The 15,849-nt window shown below is 31.5% G+C and overlaps 1 protein-coding gene across 1 annotated transcript in view; it reads right to left on the bottom strand.

Moving 5' to 3' along the window:
- Positions 1–4,103, bottom strand: part of LOC145242846 (protocadherin Fat 4-like) — an 83,804-nt gene extending 79,701 nt beyond the window's left edge. Inside the window, exons 1-2 of the mRNA XM_080105963.1 lie at positions 2,095–4,103; positions 1,836–1,983 (exon numbers count right to left, since the gene is read on the bottom strand). Coding sequence (XP_079962089.1) covers positions 1,836–1,983; positions 2,095–4,098 — 2,152 coding nt within the window. The 5' untranslated portion in view covers positions 4,099–4,103. The remainder of the gene's footprint in view (positions 1–1,835; positions 1,984–2,094) is intronic.
- Between the last annotated feature and the right edge of the window lie 11,746 nt (positions 4,104–15,849).

Below are 15,849 nucleotides of genomic sequence, written 5' to 3'. Positions count from 1 at the left end.
TTTTCCTTTTAATAATACGATGAGTCATAACTAATCATTTTTATAACATAAAAACGTTTATTTTGCTTAACACAAATTCTACTTTGGTATTTTCGAAACTGAATTATTCATAGTTTTTGTTGCAACAGACTGTAAAGAGAAATCTTTCTAGACTGAGGCAGCATTAAAGAAATTTGCTTAAACTGATACATAGTCATAAAACTGTGCTCAATATCCGGAGAATAACTTCTTCTCTTTGTATCACTTCTGCCAAAATATTTGGTAGAGAGGTTACATACTTTATTTTTTGGGCAATTATATTTTTTTGTTTTTATTCGTTTTTTTATTTTTGAAATTGTTGTTGGGGTGTCGATGGAGTTGACATATAATAATGAAAAATTTCTGATCATCCTTAGTGTAGCAGATGTATCCAAACCGAACTTCATGTCAACCCGGGCAACGCTGGGTATCCATGCTAGTATATATATATATATATATATATATATATATATATGTTTTATTTATTTTTATGAACTGATCATTATAAAATTCAGACTATATATATATATTAGAAATCAAGTGAATAACATGGGTACATTATTTTTTCTGTAAACCTTACTCTTTAGTGTTGCAACTGCCCAAACTTGAACCCAACCTCAAAAAATGTTATCAATAAATTAGATGCAAAAATATTATTGTAGAAAGAATTGCATCAAATGAAATGAAATGTGTATTCTATTCAGTAGTAGGCATGAAGACATTATTACAAAGTTTCCAAAAAATAATATATATAGATATACACACACACAAAAAATAATATATATAGATATACACACAAAAAATAATATATATAGATATACGCATACAAAAAAAATAATATATATAGATATACACACACACAAAAAATAATATATATAGATATACACACAAAAAATAATATATATAGATATACGCATACAAAAAAAATAATATATATAGATATACACACAAAGTAATATATATATATAGATATACGCACAAAAAAAATAATATATATAGATATACACACACAAAAAAATATATATATAGATATACACACACACAAAAATAATATATATATATAGATATACACACACACAAAAAAAATAATATATAGATATACGCACACAAAAAATGTATATAGATATACACACACGCAAAAAATAATATATATAGATATATACACACAAAAATATAATATATAGATAGATATACACACACACACCTAGAATAATAATAATATATAGATATACACGCACAAAAAAAATTATATATATAGATATACAATATAGATATACACACACACACACACACACCTAGAATCTCAAAAAATATATGAATATACAAATATATTTCTCTTAAATATTTCATCAGCTAGATGCAAAATGTCTATATAAATTATTTTAACATTATTCTTCAAATTATCTGCAATTGCTATTTTTAACTTGATTAGCTAATTTATTCCAAAAATATATTACTCTACTAGAAAAATTTAATTATGTGGTAAATTTAGTTTGTAAAATCTTTTTTTTTTTTTTTTTTTTGTCAGTGAATTTTTGGAGAAAGAGATAAGATTAGTTAATACTGTGTGTGTAGCTAAGAAGTCACTAAATGGGTGAAGAGTTGCACAATGGTACCATTTTATTATTAATAATTGATTTTATTTTCATTTCAGAATTTTATAGAAAATAATTTGGAAATTAATCATGAATATAGAATTGGGTATTTAAAATTTTTGTTTATTAATTTGAAGGTTCCAGTTATTCTCTCTTGTTCTTCTTATGCATATTTTCCCATAATCATGATAGTATAAAAATATTTCACCAATTACAACTTACCAGACACATTTTGACAATGATTTGCATATCTTTCAGCATAGGGATCTTCTTGTTCTCGTTGAGAAGATGGTTCCATGTCAGGATGACATGCAGAACCCATGCAATTTCTGTCTTCATGTCTCTTACCACCAGTTGCACCTCGGATTTCCTTTTAATAAACAAAAGGTTGTACAAACAGAAATAAAATATAAAATAAACATAAAATGAATGTAAATCAAGAATTCTAAAAATTGTTGAAAAATACAAAAAAAGTTCCTACCTCATAGATGACTTCAGTTGCCGTCTGCACTTTAATTCCCAGCGCAGAACTTCTTCGTCCATCATTTAAGCCATCTGCACGATGTTGTGGCCTTCTGCCTCTTCCCGGTAGAGTTCTACAAAGCACATCTTGTTCTGCTCGCACAGCAACAGACACACCAGACCAATAAGTAGTCTGGTAAGACGGATGCATTGCATGTGCCTGTTCGGGATAATATTTGCTGGAAGAGTCAGCCAATGGATGTGCTTGTGCAACACTTCTGGTATCAATGCAACGAAGGATGCAGATGGAAATTGCAGCAGTAATTGGTATAGCAACGGTGACTGCAACCAACACAATGACAATGAGTAAATACTGGTGGATCTTGATATCAGTGTGCGTATAGGCAGCATTTAAGATATCTGCGGTATTGTTACTAACTGTCAATGTCAAAAAGACTGATGTCTTTGCAGATAAAACTGGACTACCACTATCCTTGACCATAAACTGCAGGTGATAGGAGCCAGCATCTTGATGGCCAAGTAAGCGAGTGAAAGACAACAATCCAGTATAATGATTGATGGCAAACAACTGTTTATCGTTGCCTGCAGTTATTTCATATTTGAGAAATGCATTCTCTTGACTGTCACTGTCGGCAGCCTTGAGAAGAGTGATGTTCTTTGTATGATGTGGATGATATTTGACATCGAGATTGAAAGGATTCACACTGGGAAAGGTAAAATATGGAGCATTATCATTTTTATCTTCAATCTGCACAATGACATTGACGCTATTATCAAGTGGAGGGTTTCCATTATCTTTCACTAAAACGTTGAATTTATAAATGTCTTTGAACTCATGGTCAAGAGACATGATTGTTGAAATCAAGCCATCACTGGTTATCTTGAAAGGTAGGAAGTCTTCATTTTTCGTAAGCAAAGAATATGTGAGTCTACTGCCAGCTCCCAGATCAGGATCAGTGGCATTGATAGAACCAACTGACGTCTTTGGACTTTCATTCTCAAACACAGAGAATTTAAATGTATCTTTTGTAAATTGTGGTCTTACATCATTGACATCTTTGACTTTGATGGAGAACTTGCTATCACTGTGTTGTGGAGGAGATCCTTCATCTTTGCAGCTGATTGTAACATCATGGTGCTCTTGCATTTCTCTGTCAACTTTGTGTTTCAATGTCACTTTGTATTCTTTGGATCTTAGTTTTTGTAAACGAAATTTATCATGGTGCAACTCACAATTAACCTGTCCATTTTGTCCAGCATCAGGGTCAGTCACTTTAACATAAGCAATAAAACTACCAATTTCAACATCTTCAAGTATGGTAGCTGTGTTATCAGTCGCTTCAGACATAAAAGTGACAAATATATTTGGAGGTCTGTTTTGTGTGTTAACAGCATTGACGAGAACACCTGCAAAACTACTCATCGGAGACTCTCCTCCATCTTTGGCCGTTACGAATAATTTATAAACATTATTTTCATTTGATTGTAATTTCTGCTGCAAAAAAATTTCTCCTGTGTTTTCATTTATTTTAAAATGTTTTTTTATATCAGTTGGTGTTTGTGAACTGAAATAGTAAGAAACTTTACCATTCTCTCCAGCATCCAAATCTGTTGCAGACACAATCACAAGTGGTTTCTCTCCATATTCTTCATTTTTTATGGTTATATTATAAATATCTTGATTAAATACTGGTGAGTTATCATTTATATCAGTCACATCAACATAAATGTTTAAAAGATTTTGTTTGGATGGAATTCCACTATCTTTTGCAATCAACTGAATCACGTATGAGTCTTTCTCTTCTCGATCAAGTTTTTCAACCACTGATATACTCAATTTTGGTGTGCCGAAAGGTGTGTTATGAACATTCAAAGAAAATGGAATTTTATTTTCTTTCTTTAGATGATATCTAATTTTTGAATTTTCCATTCCTATATCTTTATCAACTGCGTTTGGTATAGCTTTTTGAAAACCTTCTCTTACACCTTCAGAGATATGCATATTGATTTTTTTCTCTGGAAATTCAGGTACATTATCATTTATGTCATTTATAATTATTTTAATTTTAATAATTTTCAAGAATGTCTTTCCTTGTCGTACAGCCACATCCACCATTTTGAAACATTCTTTATTGTAGGTACAAAGCGATTCAGCATCCAATGTTTGCGCAGTAAAAAGTTTCCCTTTCTTCTCAGAAACATGGAACAACTGTGAAGATCCAGTACTTCCTTGTCGCAGTTGGTTGAAAGTTATAAGTCTCCTATTTTCTAATGAGACATCATCCATGATGTGTGAGTCAGCAGCAATGTCCCCCAGGTATGTACCCGGACTCTTACTCTCATCTACATTATATGTCAGGTCAGCACTGAGACTGATTTGAAATAGTTGAAACCAAACACATAAAATGATGAACATGATGCGGTTCTTCTTCTGTTTTATACTGAAATATTAAGAAAATCACAATGAATTATTAAAGCATGTTTTTTTTTATATTAAGTTTTGAAATTTTGCAGTTATTTGTAGAAATTTGGTTCCATCAAAAATATCCATAATAATGTATCTACAATTATCATTTGTTCATTTTCCATTCTTTTAATATAATTTGATTTTCTAGTTCTTATTTACTTATAATATTTTTGTGGAAACTTTTCACGGATGATGATTTATTATATGCAATAATGACCGTATTTAAAATATTTGTTGCAAGATCGCAATGATGAAAACACAACACTCCAACAGTTTCAAACTCATCTTTAATCCACAAGCATAAACATCTGTTAAAAGTTCTCATACAAATCAACTCACTAAGTGGTTTTTGAATGATTTATTTAGACAATATTAACTGTAGAATTTATTTTTATTCTCCACATACATAGCTTTGTTATTTTATGCAACTGAAGCCAAATTGAAAATACTATCAAATCAATGGTTTTTTGGGGTTTTTTATTCAATTTTCACCCCAAACAAGGCACAGTGCCATTTTGAAGCAGGGGGCTACTATCAGGGACTTAATTAGCGGGGTCATTATGAAGGGAGATGAGTAGAAAGATGTTTGTTAACATTACACTTGAACTTCTGCATATCAGTGCAGTTGGGAAAGCAGAATCCCGGAAGAGAGTTCCAAAGACCCGCAGTTCTGGGGAAGAAACTATTGGAGTAAAAGGCTTTCTTGCGCTTAGGGATCTCTACTGTAAAGGGATGAGACTTAGTAGCTAGTCGGGTTTGTCGGGAGTAGTTACGTCGGGGAGGTACAAGTGTTTGCAGTTCGTCAGAGCATTCACCATTAAAGTATTTGTAGAACAGGCAGAGGGATGCAACATCTCGTCGATGGGACAGAGGCTGAAGCCTAGATGACAGTTCAGGACCTAACAGGTTGGCGACTCTCTTTTGAACCCTGTCTAGGAGCGAGAGACAAGCAGCAGATGCACCAGCCCAGATGTGACAACAGTACTCCATACATGGGCGAATGGTGGCCTTATAGAGATATAGAATACTCTCAGGCGTAAGTAGTTTTCTAGCACGGTAGTGGGAGCCAACCTTCCTTGCAGCAGCCTTGGCAATGCTCTCAATGTATCTATTCCAGTTCATATTCCCTGTAAATGTTAGGCCGAGGAGTTTAAAAGAATTACTTTCAGGCAATGTGTTCTTGGCCATTGCTATTGGTAGTAGAGAAGGTTTCTTGTAGTTATTGAAAGAAACAAGCTTAGTCTTAGCAGCATTGAATGTGACCAACCGTTTTTGTCCCCATTCCACTACAGATTGGAGGTCATCCTCTAGTGTTTCTGCCATTTCCTTGGATATGTGTTCATTTGTTTTCCCCTCATATCTGTTATAGAGAGTGGTGTCATCGGCAAATATACCCATCTCCGAAACAATTTTATCAGGGAGGTCATTTATGAATATCAGGAATAATAGAGGTCCAAGGATAGACCCCTGAGGTACTCCCGCATTTATGTCATATTGTTTAGATGTACGACCGTCGAGGACAACTTTGATTTTTCTATTACTTAAGAAGGATTTAATTACATTATGAATTCTTCCAGTGATTCCATATGATCTAATTTTCCTTAGAAGACCACCGTGCCATACCCTGTCAAAAGCCTTAGATATATCAAGGGCCACCGCTCTACCCTCCCCTGTTTTGTCCAATGAATGGTATGTACATTCAGAAACTACAGTTAAGATATCTGCTGTTGAACGGGCTTGCCTGAATCCATATTGTTTGTCAGTCAGGAGTTTAGCAGCTGTTAGGTGCTGGACTAGGGCTTGATTAACTAAGGACTCAAATATTTTGGCGAAAAGCGGGAGGAGGCTAATGGGGCGATAATTTAGTGGGTCAGTTCTTTCACCAGAATTCTTGAAGACTGGTACCACAGAGGCGGTTTTCCAGCAGTCGGGAAAGCAAGATTCGTTAAGGCATTTATTGTAAAGTTTGGAGAGAACTGGAGCAACCTCGGCAGAGCATTTTTTTAATAGCACAGCCGGGATGAGATCTGGTCCACATGCTTTTGAGGTGTCTTGGTTTTTTATAATAGCATGTACCTGAGAAGGGGTGATTTTCAAATCGTCAAGTGTGGCGTCTGTTCACAGAGGAAAATCAGAGAGTGAGTGGTGTACCGAGTTCAGTATGGAGTTTGAGGCAAACTGACTGGCAAGCAGATTAGCCTTGTCAGTTGCCATGCAAGCAACCTCATGATTGTTTGATAGTGGGGGAATAGTTGACTGTCAATTATTTACTACGCTGTTGTAGATTTTCCAAAAATCCCGGGTTCCTAATTTCTGTGCTTCGATGCGTTTTCTAGTGGTTTCAGAGTAATCTGTCTTAACTGTCTTTATCACTTTCTTACAATTATTTCTAGCTTCTATAAACTTCTGTTTATTTGAGCTGGACTTATGTCGGTTGAATCTGCAGAACGCATGCTGCCTTTGACAAATGGCAGCTGCACAAGCAGAAGTAAACCATTGGGGAGAGTGGGGCTTGCTATAGAATTTCCGTGCGGGAACATGTGCTTCAATTGCAATTTTGAACCATTCAGTGGTCTCATTTGCACACTGTTCCGCTGGAAGAGTAAAGATATTTTGCCATGGGGCATCTCTGATGAGCTCCCTGATGGCTTCCCAATCAGCCTTTTTGTAATACCTCGTTGTTTTGAGTAGTGGGTCTTCAGTTTTAGGGTGAGAATTAAGGCTGATTTCTACCATTATCACAGCGTGATCAGCATTCCCGAGTGGGCTGTGGGCATTTGTTGTACAGTCATTGGGAACCGTTATCAGAAAGAGATCTAGAAGTGAGGCATGTTGATCTTGCTGGTCTGGGAAGCGTGTCGGAAATGTAATCAACTGAAATAGGGAATGGGATATAGAGAAGCTATGTGTTGTGCTACCAGCTACGTCTGTGTGATTAGAGAATCCTAGCCAGTTACTGTGGTGGACATTGAAGTCACCAAATACATGTATTTGTGCGCTAGTATCGAGAGAGAGTGCTATATCTATGCTGTCTGAGACTTTGTTTATTAGGGTACAGTCTTGGTTTGAGGGAGAGCGGTAGAGAAAATATTGTGTTGCATATTTAGTCTAAAGCACATAAAGGCCTGGTCCTCTGATTCTAGTTTTATTTCTCTAGTCAGGGGAGGGTGTTACGAATATAGACTCCAGGCCCATGCATATGTCTGTCCGAGTCCTTACGGTAGAGTGGGAGATAACCAGGCATGTTAAAGTGGTTAGAGGGAATGGAGGAGTGAAGGTTAGTTTCACTTAATGCTAAGATATCCGGGGTGTTTACAAGGAGAAATGACTCAACATCATCTAAGTTAGTTCTAAGCCCGCGGATATTAGTAAATGCAAGCCTCAAGAGAGGAGGCAGGTTGGTTTTCTTTGAGTTTGGTCCTGGTTTAAACGTAACTTTTGCTTGAGCTGTCATTTCATTTTATTTTATTTAAAAGTTTCAGTTAGGGTGAGTGAGTGAGGGGATGCTGGACAAGTAGTTGTGCAGAATACCAGACATGCAATACAAGTAGACCATCAGCTGTCCTCACCCACAGGATTGTGGCCTCAGGAAAGCCCACCGGGGATGAGTGCAGGGTCCCTTTCCATGCGCGACATGGCACTACAAACATCCCGATATTTTACAACTGTTGATGGAGCAGCCGCTCTAAGCGCTACTAAAAAGTTAGGGCTCCTGTACTATCAGTCGGAAACAGCAGCCAGGAACTGTCAATCCGGTACCCTCAATCCATTAGGCAAAGCCAGCCCAGTCCAACTGCACCAACATATATGGCACTGAAGCACCCCACTGTGTCCAGTTTAGGGGGATGGGATGTAGCGGGAGTGGGGAAAAGCGGCGTTCATTGCCCTAGTCAGGAAACAAGGTCAACCACTGGGTGATTCAGACAAGTCCCTGTGATAGTACCTCTACGCCTGGCCAAAAGGCAAAGAAGGAGTATGAAAGCCGGGCAATAGACAGAGCCTATTAAAAACTTTCTCTTAGAATATTATTCTATCTTTTTTTTTTTTTTCAGTAATTAAATAAATGATCAATCAAGCAGCTGACCAGGTCAATGGCTAGATTTAAAGTTGGCTCATTTACTTTGAGTGTCCTGTTATCAGACAAAAATATAAATGGAGCCAATAATTTTATATGGCAAGGTATCAGATCTGATCCAATATCTGAAAAAATTGTCAATTGTTCCTTTAATACTGGTCACTGATTACATGTCAAATGAGTAAAAAAAGCTAACCAGAAATCAAACTGTTGGTTTTTAATTATCAAGCCATGATAATTATCAGCTAATACACTAGGATGTTATATTTTGTGTTGTCAAAGTTAATTTCTATTTTCACTATTTGATCTCAAAATGAATCTCTGAGGAATGAACTGAACAAGGAGTAAACAGTTCAGACCCCCAGAGTGTAAATAAATAATAAATGAAATCCATTTCACGTTAAAGATAAATCTGTAAGAAAGAAGAATATAGATTTAATTTGTCTGAGTTGAGGAAGAAGGCGCAGATTTTTGTGACTATTTCTTTGTATTTTCATAAGTTTGGATTAGAGGACTTGGTACACATAAATGTCAGTAGATGTCATTATGTAATTTATTTTGTTTGCATTAGTTTTGAAATGTACCAAATATTAAAAAAAGAGATTAAAAGTATATTAATAAATTGACAAACCTCTGCAGACACAAAGCATATTAATACTCAATTCAAAAATGTGTACATTTTTTATTTATTGTATATAAATATACAAATTATAAATAATTTACTACTTACAAACATGCATGTCTTTATTTTTACGTCTTTTAAGTAAAAAAATGATAGGAAATACAAAGGAAACATCTTATCAGAAATTTTGTGTATGTTTATAAATGAACATGTTTTTTTACAATTAAGATTAAAGGAAAATCATTTGAGAATTTCTTTACAGTTATCTGTCTACAATAAAAACCTAAAATTATTTCAATTAGGTGTTTTGCAAGATATAAAGAGAAATATAAAATGTTTATATGATGGTCGACATGATAAATGTTTAGTGTTTGAATGATTTAGATTTATATGATGAGAAACAATGTTTATTTGCTTGTTGAAAAGAATAGAATTCAAAAACCAAATTTTAAAACTTTTTCTACAATATGAATGTTGTTGTCAAGCTACTTCAAAAAAAAAAAATGGAATCGATCAGTTCAAAAACGTTGTTGTTACATAAAATGCTGATTTTGTTTTGTTTTTGGGTTTTTTTCAGTTTATCAAAATGTGTGTGAATATCAATTTTCAGTAATTTTCTATCTTATAGATTCCCAGTATGTTGATAAACATTGGGCTTTATGATATATTTAGTATAATAAACAAATAAACTCATTTAACATTAATATATTTTAATTAATATAGAAATATGACTAGTATATATTAACAAATAAATATGAAACCAACCGAGAGCTCTTTTTAGTATCCTTATTGTTCCCTTAAGTGCAATTGCCTGGATCTCTTTTGCACTTGGTTTACCAGGAGTATTAGTTAGGTAGAACTTCACGTTTTTCTTCATAAGCCCTGTAGCACTTATAACAACAGTTTCTTTTTTTTTAGTATATATGTTCACATTAACATTAAAAATAAAAAAAAATGTGTTTTAATTAAAACTAATATATTTTTACTGCAAAAAAAATATATCTAATACTAAGTATACTTGAAATGAATAATAGATTCATAAGAATTCATGTTTTCAATCACATTTTTTTTTTTTTTTTTAATTGTTAGTCCAGATGGTCTAGGTTAGGAATCCGGATCTCACCATGTTAATGGGATTTCTAATCATTTTTGGAGAAATTAACATATTGTATATTTTAGTATTTTGATGTCTTATAGATGAGTTTTGAGAAATACCGTGTATTATGATAAATACTCCTCACCTCACAGACCTGAAATGGAAATAAATTTAATGGGGAATAAAAAAAAAATTTTTTTCTATTTTGAACAGATCTGTATTTTCAGTTTTTCAATTGAATAAATACTTTGCAGTTATTTAAATCAATTTAGATTGAAACATTTAAATTGACAAAAAAAATTGTTTAAATTGTAAAGCAGAGAAATACTCATATAAAAATTTAAGATTTATATCTTAGCATTTTTTTTATTACTTTTTCTCATAAATGCATAGTGTTTTGTTTGTCTTGGTGATATTTAAGAACCGGAAGTGAAAATGTTTTGCAATTTTTTTTTAATTTAAAATATGATTTAATTTCTGTTTTTATGTAACAATATTTTTATTAACATGTACGAACAATGCCATTTTAATTAAATAATATTTTACTTTTATTTATATTTACTCTTTCTTTAAAATATTAAAAACTAAGACAACTGATAATCGAAGTAAGAACTAATGTTAAAATTGTGTACTTTATGACAAAAGAATGCATTACTTTGTATGTTTTTTATTGTATGCTTTGTAAGTTGAAAAGTTTAGAGTGTTTTTGTTGAAACTTATGAATTTATTTTTTTAAGTATATTAATTTTCAGATGTACTTGTGAACAATTCTATTTCACATTATTTAACAATGCTTAAATGGTCTTTTATTTATATTTATTGTTAAACGTTCTTTTCAAATGAGTGAAAAAAGAAAATACACAAAAAAGAAAATAAAAAGACTAAATATAATTAAGCTAAAAGCCAACCTCAAGTTTTTGTACAGAAACATTGAAGTATGCACCGCATATAACAGGGCAAATTAATTTTGTTTAATAGTTAATAATAGATTTCTTAGATTTTTTATTGCTGACATCAAGATTTAATAAGTTAAAAAAAAAATTTACATAAAACTTAAAGTGTTAATTTTAAAATGTCATAAATTTAAATGAATTTATGAAAATAATTAAAGTATGTAATTATATTACTGTTCCTATTTTTGTATTTATATTATTTAAATTCAAACTTTTTCTCAGAAACATAAGAAAATATGTTAGCCATATTATAAACCATTGTTTATTATTTTAAAAAGGTTTCTCTTTTTTCTGCATTAAATTGTGATTTGAAAACAGATTTATATATAGAGAAAATGGAAATTTATATTTATTTGAAACATTTTAAGTACAAACTAATTGTATTTTTATCGATTTTTCTTGTTTTTTTTTTTCACATTACATGATAGATATTAATGAATATCAACTTGATAATGAATAAATTCTTTTCTTTATTTCATATAAACATTGAATAGCAGATTCAAATGCTAATCTGTTTAATTACAAGACAAAATCTTCAGATTATTTCATCCATTTTAAGATTAGAAAAATATTCAAATAATCAGTCGAATAAATATTTGCATAAAATCCACAATTAAACAAACGAATATAAATGTATGTTTTATATTACTCATTTGATAATTTTCATCTCTTTTATCGCTTATTCTATTCAACCTAAAACATTTCATTTCCATATTTGTTTAATTTTCTCACATTTTAAAATTAATCCAAATGTTAAAATTTTACATGAATTAAATAACTACTAAATTATTATAATTAAATACTTTAAACTAAAATATTATCTATTAATTAAAAATAACAAATAAAATAACATTTGAATGAGTCAGAGTTGTGCGTGTGCCTATTGTAAGATGATGAATTTATTGAATGAACAAATTGTGAGATTTGTAATTTTGTAAGCAAGAAAGTCAATTTAACAAAAGCTTTTCCAATGATTTGTGTTTGCTAATTTTGTTTGAAAGAAAAATGAAAAAGATGGCCATAAAAAGACATTTAATGAAATTGAAATGAAAAAAAGAATTGAATACTAACCTGCAATGTTGTATCGATAAAGGAGAAATGTATGATGAGACAAGATGCGTATGTATCCTGGTGTACTACTGCTGATGCTACTGCTGCTGATGCTATTGTGTGAACACAATGTTAGCCTCCTTTTTTTGCACACGCACACATACATGTGTACATGCTCATGTTATAAATAGTGTGTATGCTGATGTGTGGATATGGGAGAGTATTCAGATGTTAAAGAGAAAGAAAGAAAACCACAGTCCTATCAAGTCTGTCCTATGCATCATGGCATACATTGAGCAGTTTATAAGGCATTAAAACTGTGAAGTAAAAAGCGTTTTCTATCTTTTCACTCTGCAAATATTTTTTTGATCTTATTTAATTTATTTTGTTAACTACTTTTTTGTATATATTTCCCTTAAAAATTATATTATTTAGTTGAAATACTTTATTTTTTTCTTGTTTTTATATATGTTAATTCACTTTATATTATGTATGCTAATTCTCTTCATATTGAATGGTAGAAATAGTAAAAAAAAAATAACAATTTCTAGAGATACGTCAGTTACATATATATATATATATATATATATATATATATATATATATATATATATATATATATATATATATATATATACACACACAAGTATAAAGTTGTTAAATACTAAATTTAAATGCAAAATCTGTATGTTTTCATTCAATCTTTTTTTATCCTATATACTAGTTGTCCCCACCCCGTTGTGGTCCAGGAATTAACTTTCTAATGTTTTAATAATAGATGAGGAATAGCAAATAAGTTTAAAATCATAAAAATACATTTTCACAAATTAATTCGTTAACATGCTTTATTTGTTTTCTTAAAAACTAAAATGCACCCTGATATAGTTTAATAAGTAAATTATATTTTGAAAAAAAATATTTTTTCTAAGTAATATATTAAAATAGCTTACATATTTGCTAAGAAAAACAATAATTCTAGAGGATTTAATATAACTTTTTATAGTATTTTTTAAAATGAAATAGTTTTTCTAAATAAGACTTTCCTTTTACAAAGTAATTCATTAAATTGTTTGATAAGAAACCAAAATTCAATATAGTGGATTTAATGTACCAAAATTATTTTATGTAATTAAATCATTGTTTTTAAATAAGATTTCAATATAACAAAATCACAAATTCATTTAAAATGCCTAATTTATTTTTTAAAAAAAATGTGCATTCTAAATCATTTACTTTGATAAATATGATATTTTTTGCAAATAATGTCTTTTAAAATAAACTGAAATTTAATTCCTTCAGTAAAATAATTTTTGTATAGAAGTTATTTTTTCTAAATAGAATTTTTATTTCAAGAATTAATTCATTGAAATTACTTGTTTTATACAGGAATGAACTTTACTGGATTAAATATCTTTGTGAAATCACGTAAGTGTTCTGTTTGACTCAGAAATGGTGAACAATAATCAAAAAGAAAATAGATTTAGTTGAATTCAAACTAGCCAAATGTTTACGGTGTACTTACCTGATAAATGACTTCAACTGTCTGCATTTCATGGATTGAACCACTATGTCCATCATTTGCGACATCTGCATGATGTTGGTGTCTTCTGCCTCTTCCTGGTAGAGTTCTACAAAGCACATCTTGTTCTGCTCGCACAGCAACAGACACACCAGACCAATAAGTAGTCTGGTAAGACGGATGCATTGCATGTGCCTGTTCGAGATAATATTTGCTGGAAGAGTCAGTCAATGGATGTGCTTGTGCAACACTTCTGGTATCAATGCAACGAAGGATGCAGATGGAAATTGCAGCAGTAATTGGTATAGCAACGGTGACTGCAACCAACACAATGACAATGAGTAAATACTGGTGGATCTTGATATCAGTGTGCGTATAGGCAGCATTTAAGATATCTGCATTTCAGTGCCATGTAGAATTCCACAAAACATATCTTCACATAGCAACAGATTATATGAGATCAAGATGTCTGCTCCAATGAATTGTTCATTTGTTGTTAAGACTTACATATAACATTGCCTGATGATATACTGTTCACTTGTTAACTACACATTTATACATGATATTCTGCTTTAGAATAGCTCATTATGCATAATCAGAGAGAGAGTTGGTATTTATCTTATACATTCATCTCGAAACTGTTTTCGTATTTATATGGAGCATTAATGTTTATTAAGAAGATTTCATATTTTTGAAAGGAAGAGAAATAGTAGTAGCAACATGACTATTTCATAAATACATTTTTAACTTTCACTATACAACATTCCTTTAAACCCATGGGCAAAGAAAAGGATAAAATGTTCATTGGCCTTTTATCCATGTCGACTTATGATTGAATCACAAAATGAATGCACTTGTTTTTTCTCTTGTTAACATTAACATTACAACAGTTGATTATCATAAGGAAATCATGTACACACTTCCGTTAATGACACAGATACGGAAATAGCACCTCAGCAAGCAAATGTTACAAGCATCAACATAGAGTGACACAAAATGCTAACAGAAAAAGCAATAAATCTTCCGAAACCAATAATAAACTAAAGAATCACCAGATAACTAAGAAGAATACCTTGTACATAGTATGCATATAATCCATTATAGCCAAAATTACATGTATTCCTTTTGTAAAATCAGCAACATTATTAGATTTGAATTCATTCATGTAAACATTCCTCGGTAGAATTTTGTAACAATTGTTTTTTTGTTTTTTTTTTTTGTTTTTTTTACATAAGAAGTATGACTTGTTATTTAGTTAATAAGTGATTATCTTTGATTTTGTAAAACCTTATATTTGAGTAAAACTTGATTTTTATTATTTTTATCACCTGCAAAAAAAGGGCATTTTTTTTCTTGATATTTATTGGTTCGATGACGAAACAGAAGAGCATTGGTTGTTTTTCACATCAGCATAACTTAAATGTGAAAACCACAAACTGGAAACACTTGTTTTGTCAACAATATGGAGAACAACAAAGTAATAAACTGCAACAATGCAAATCGTTGTATCATAAAAAATATCTTATGCCTCCAGGTTTAAACCATCACAAAGAAGACACCTGATGGATTGGATAAGTATGTCTTGTGAACTTTTTAATTGAAGATTTTTTAATAATGAGTATTTCTAATGAATAAATTACTGTTTTTATTGACACTTTCATTGTCAGTTGTTAAGTTGGAGAAAATTTCTTTAGGGTTTTGTTAAGGGATGCGTCCCTAGTCTTATGCTAGTAAATATCTTGTTTGCCACATATTCTCCACAGACACAGTGACAGAAGCACCTGAGGTTGGTGGATCCAACACTGCATGGATTTGCACGTATAGCTAGTTTGCAGTCGAAATTCCACTAAGTTCAACACCAATCTGTTTTCAGTAATGGTACTAGGAACAAAAGTTCCTGACAATATAGCCTTGATACTACCATGTTGTCACTGCCCTGTTACAGTAAGGAGTTAAATTTCAAGGCAGTGA

The sequence above is a fragment of the Euprymna scolopes genome, chromosome 21, assembly GCF_053919585.1.
Source record: "Euprymna scolopes isolate OS-2025 chromosome 21, ASM5391958v1, whole genome shotgun sequence".
NCBI classification, from domain to species: domain Eukaryota; kingdom Metazoa; phylum Mollusca; class Cephalopoda; order Sepiida; family Sepiolidae; genus Euprymna; species Euprymna scolopes.
This window is presented reverse-complemented; position numbering and strand designations above follow the sequence as displayed.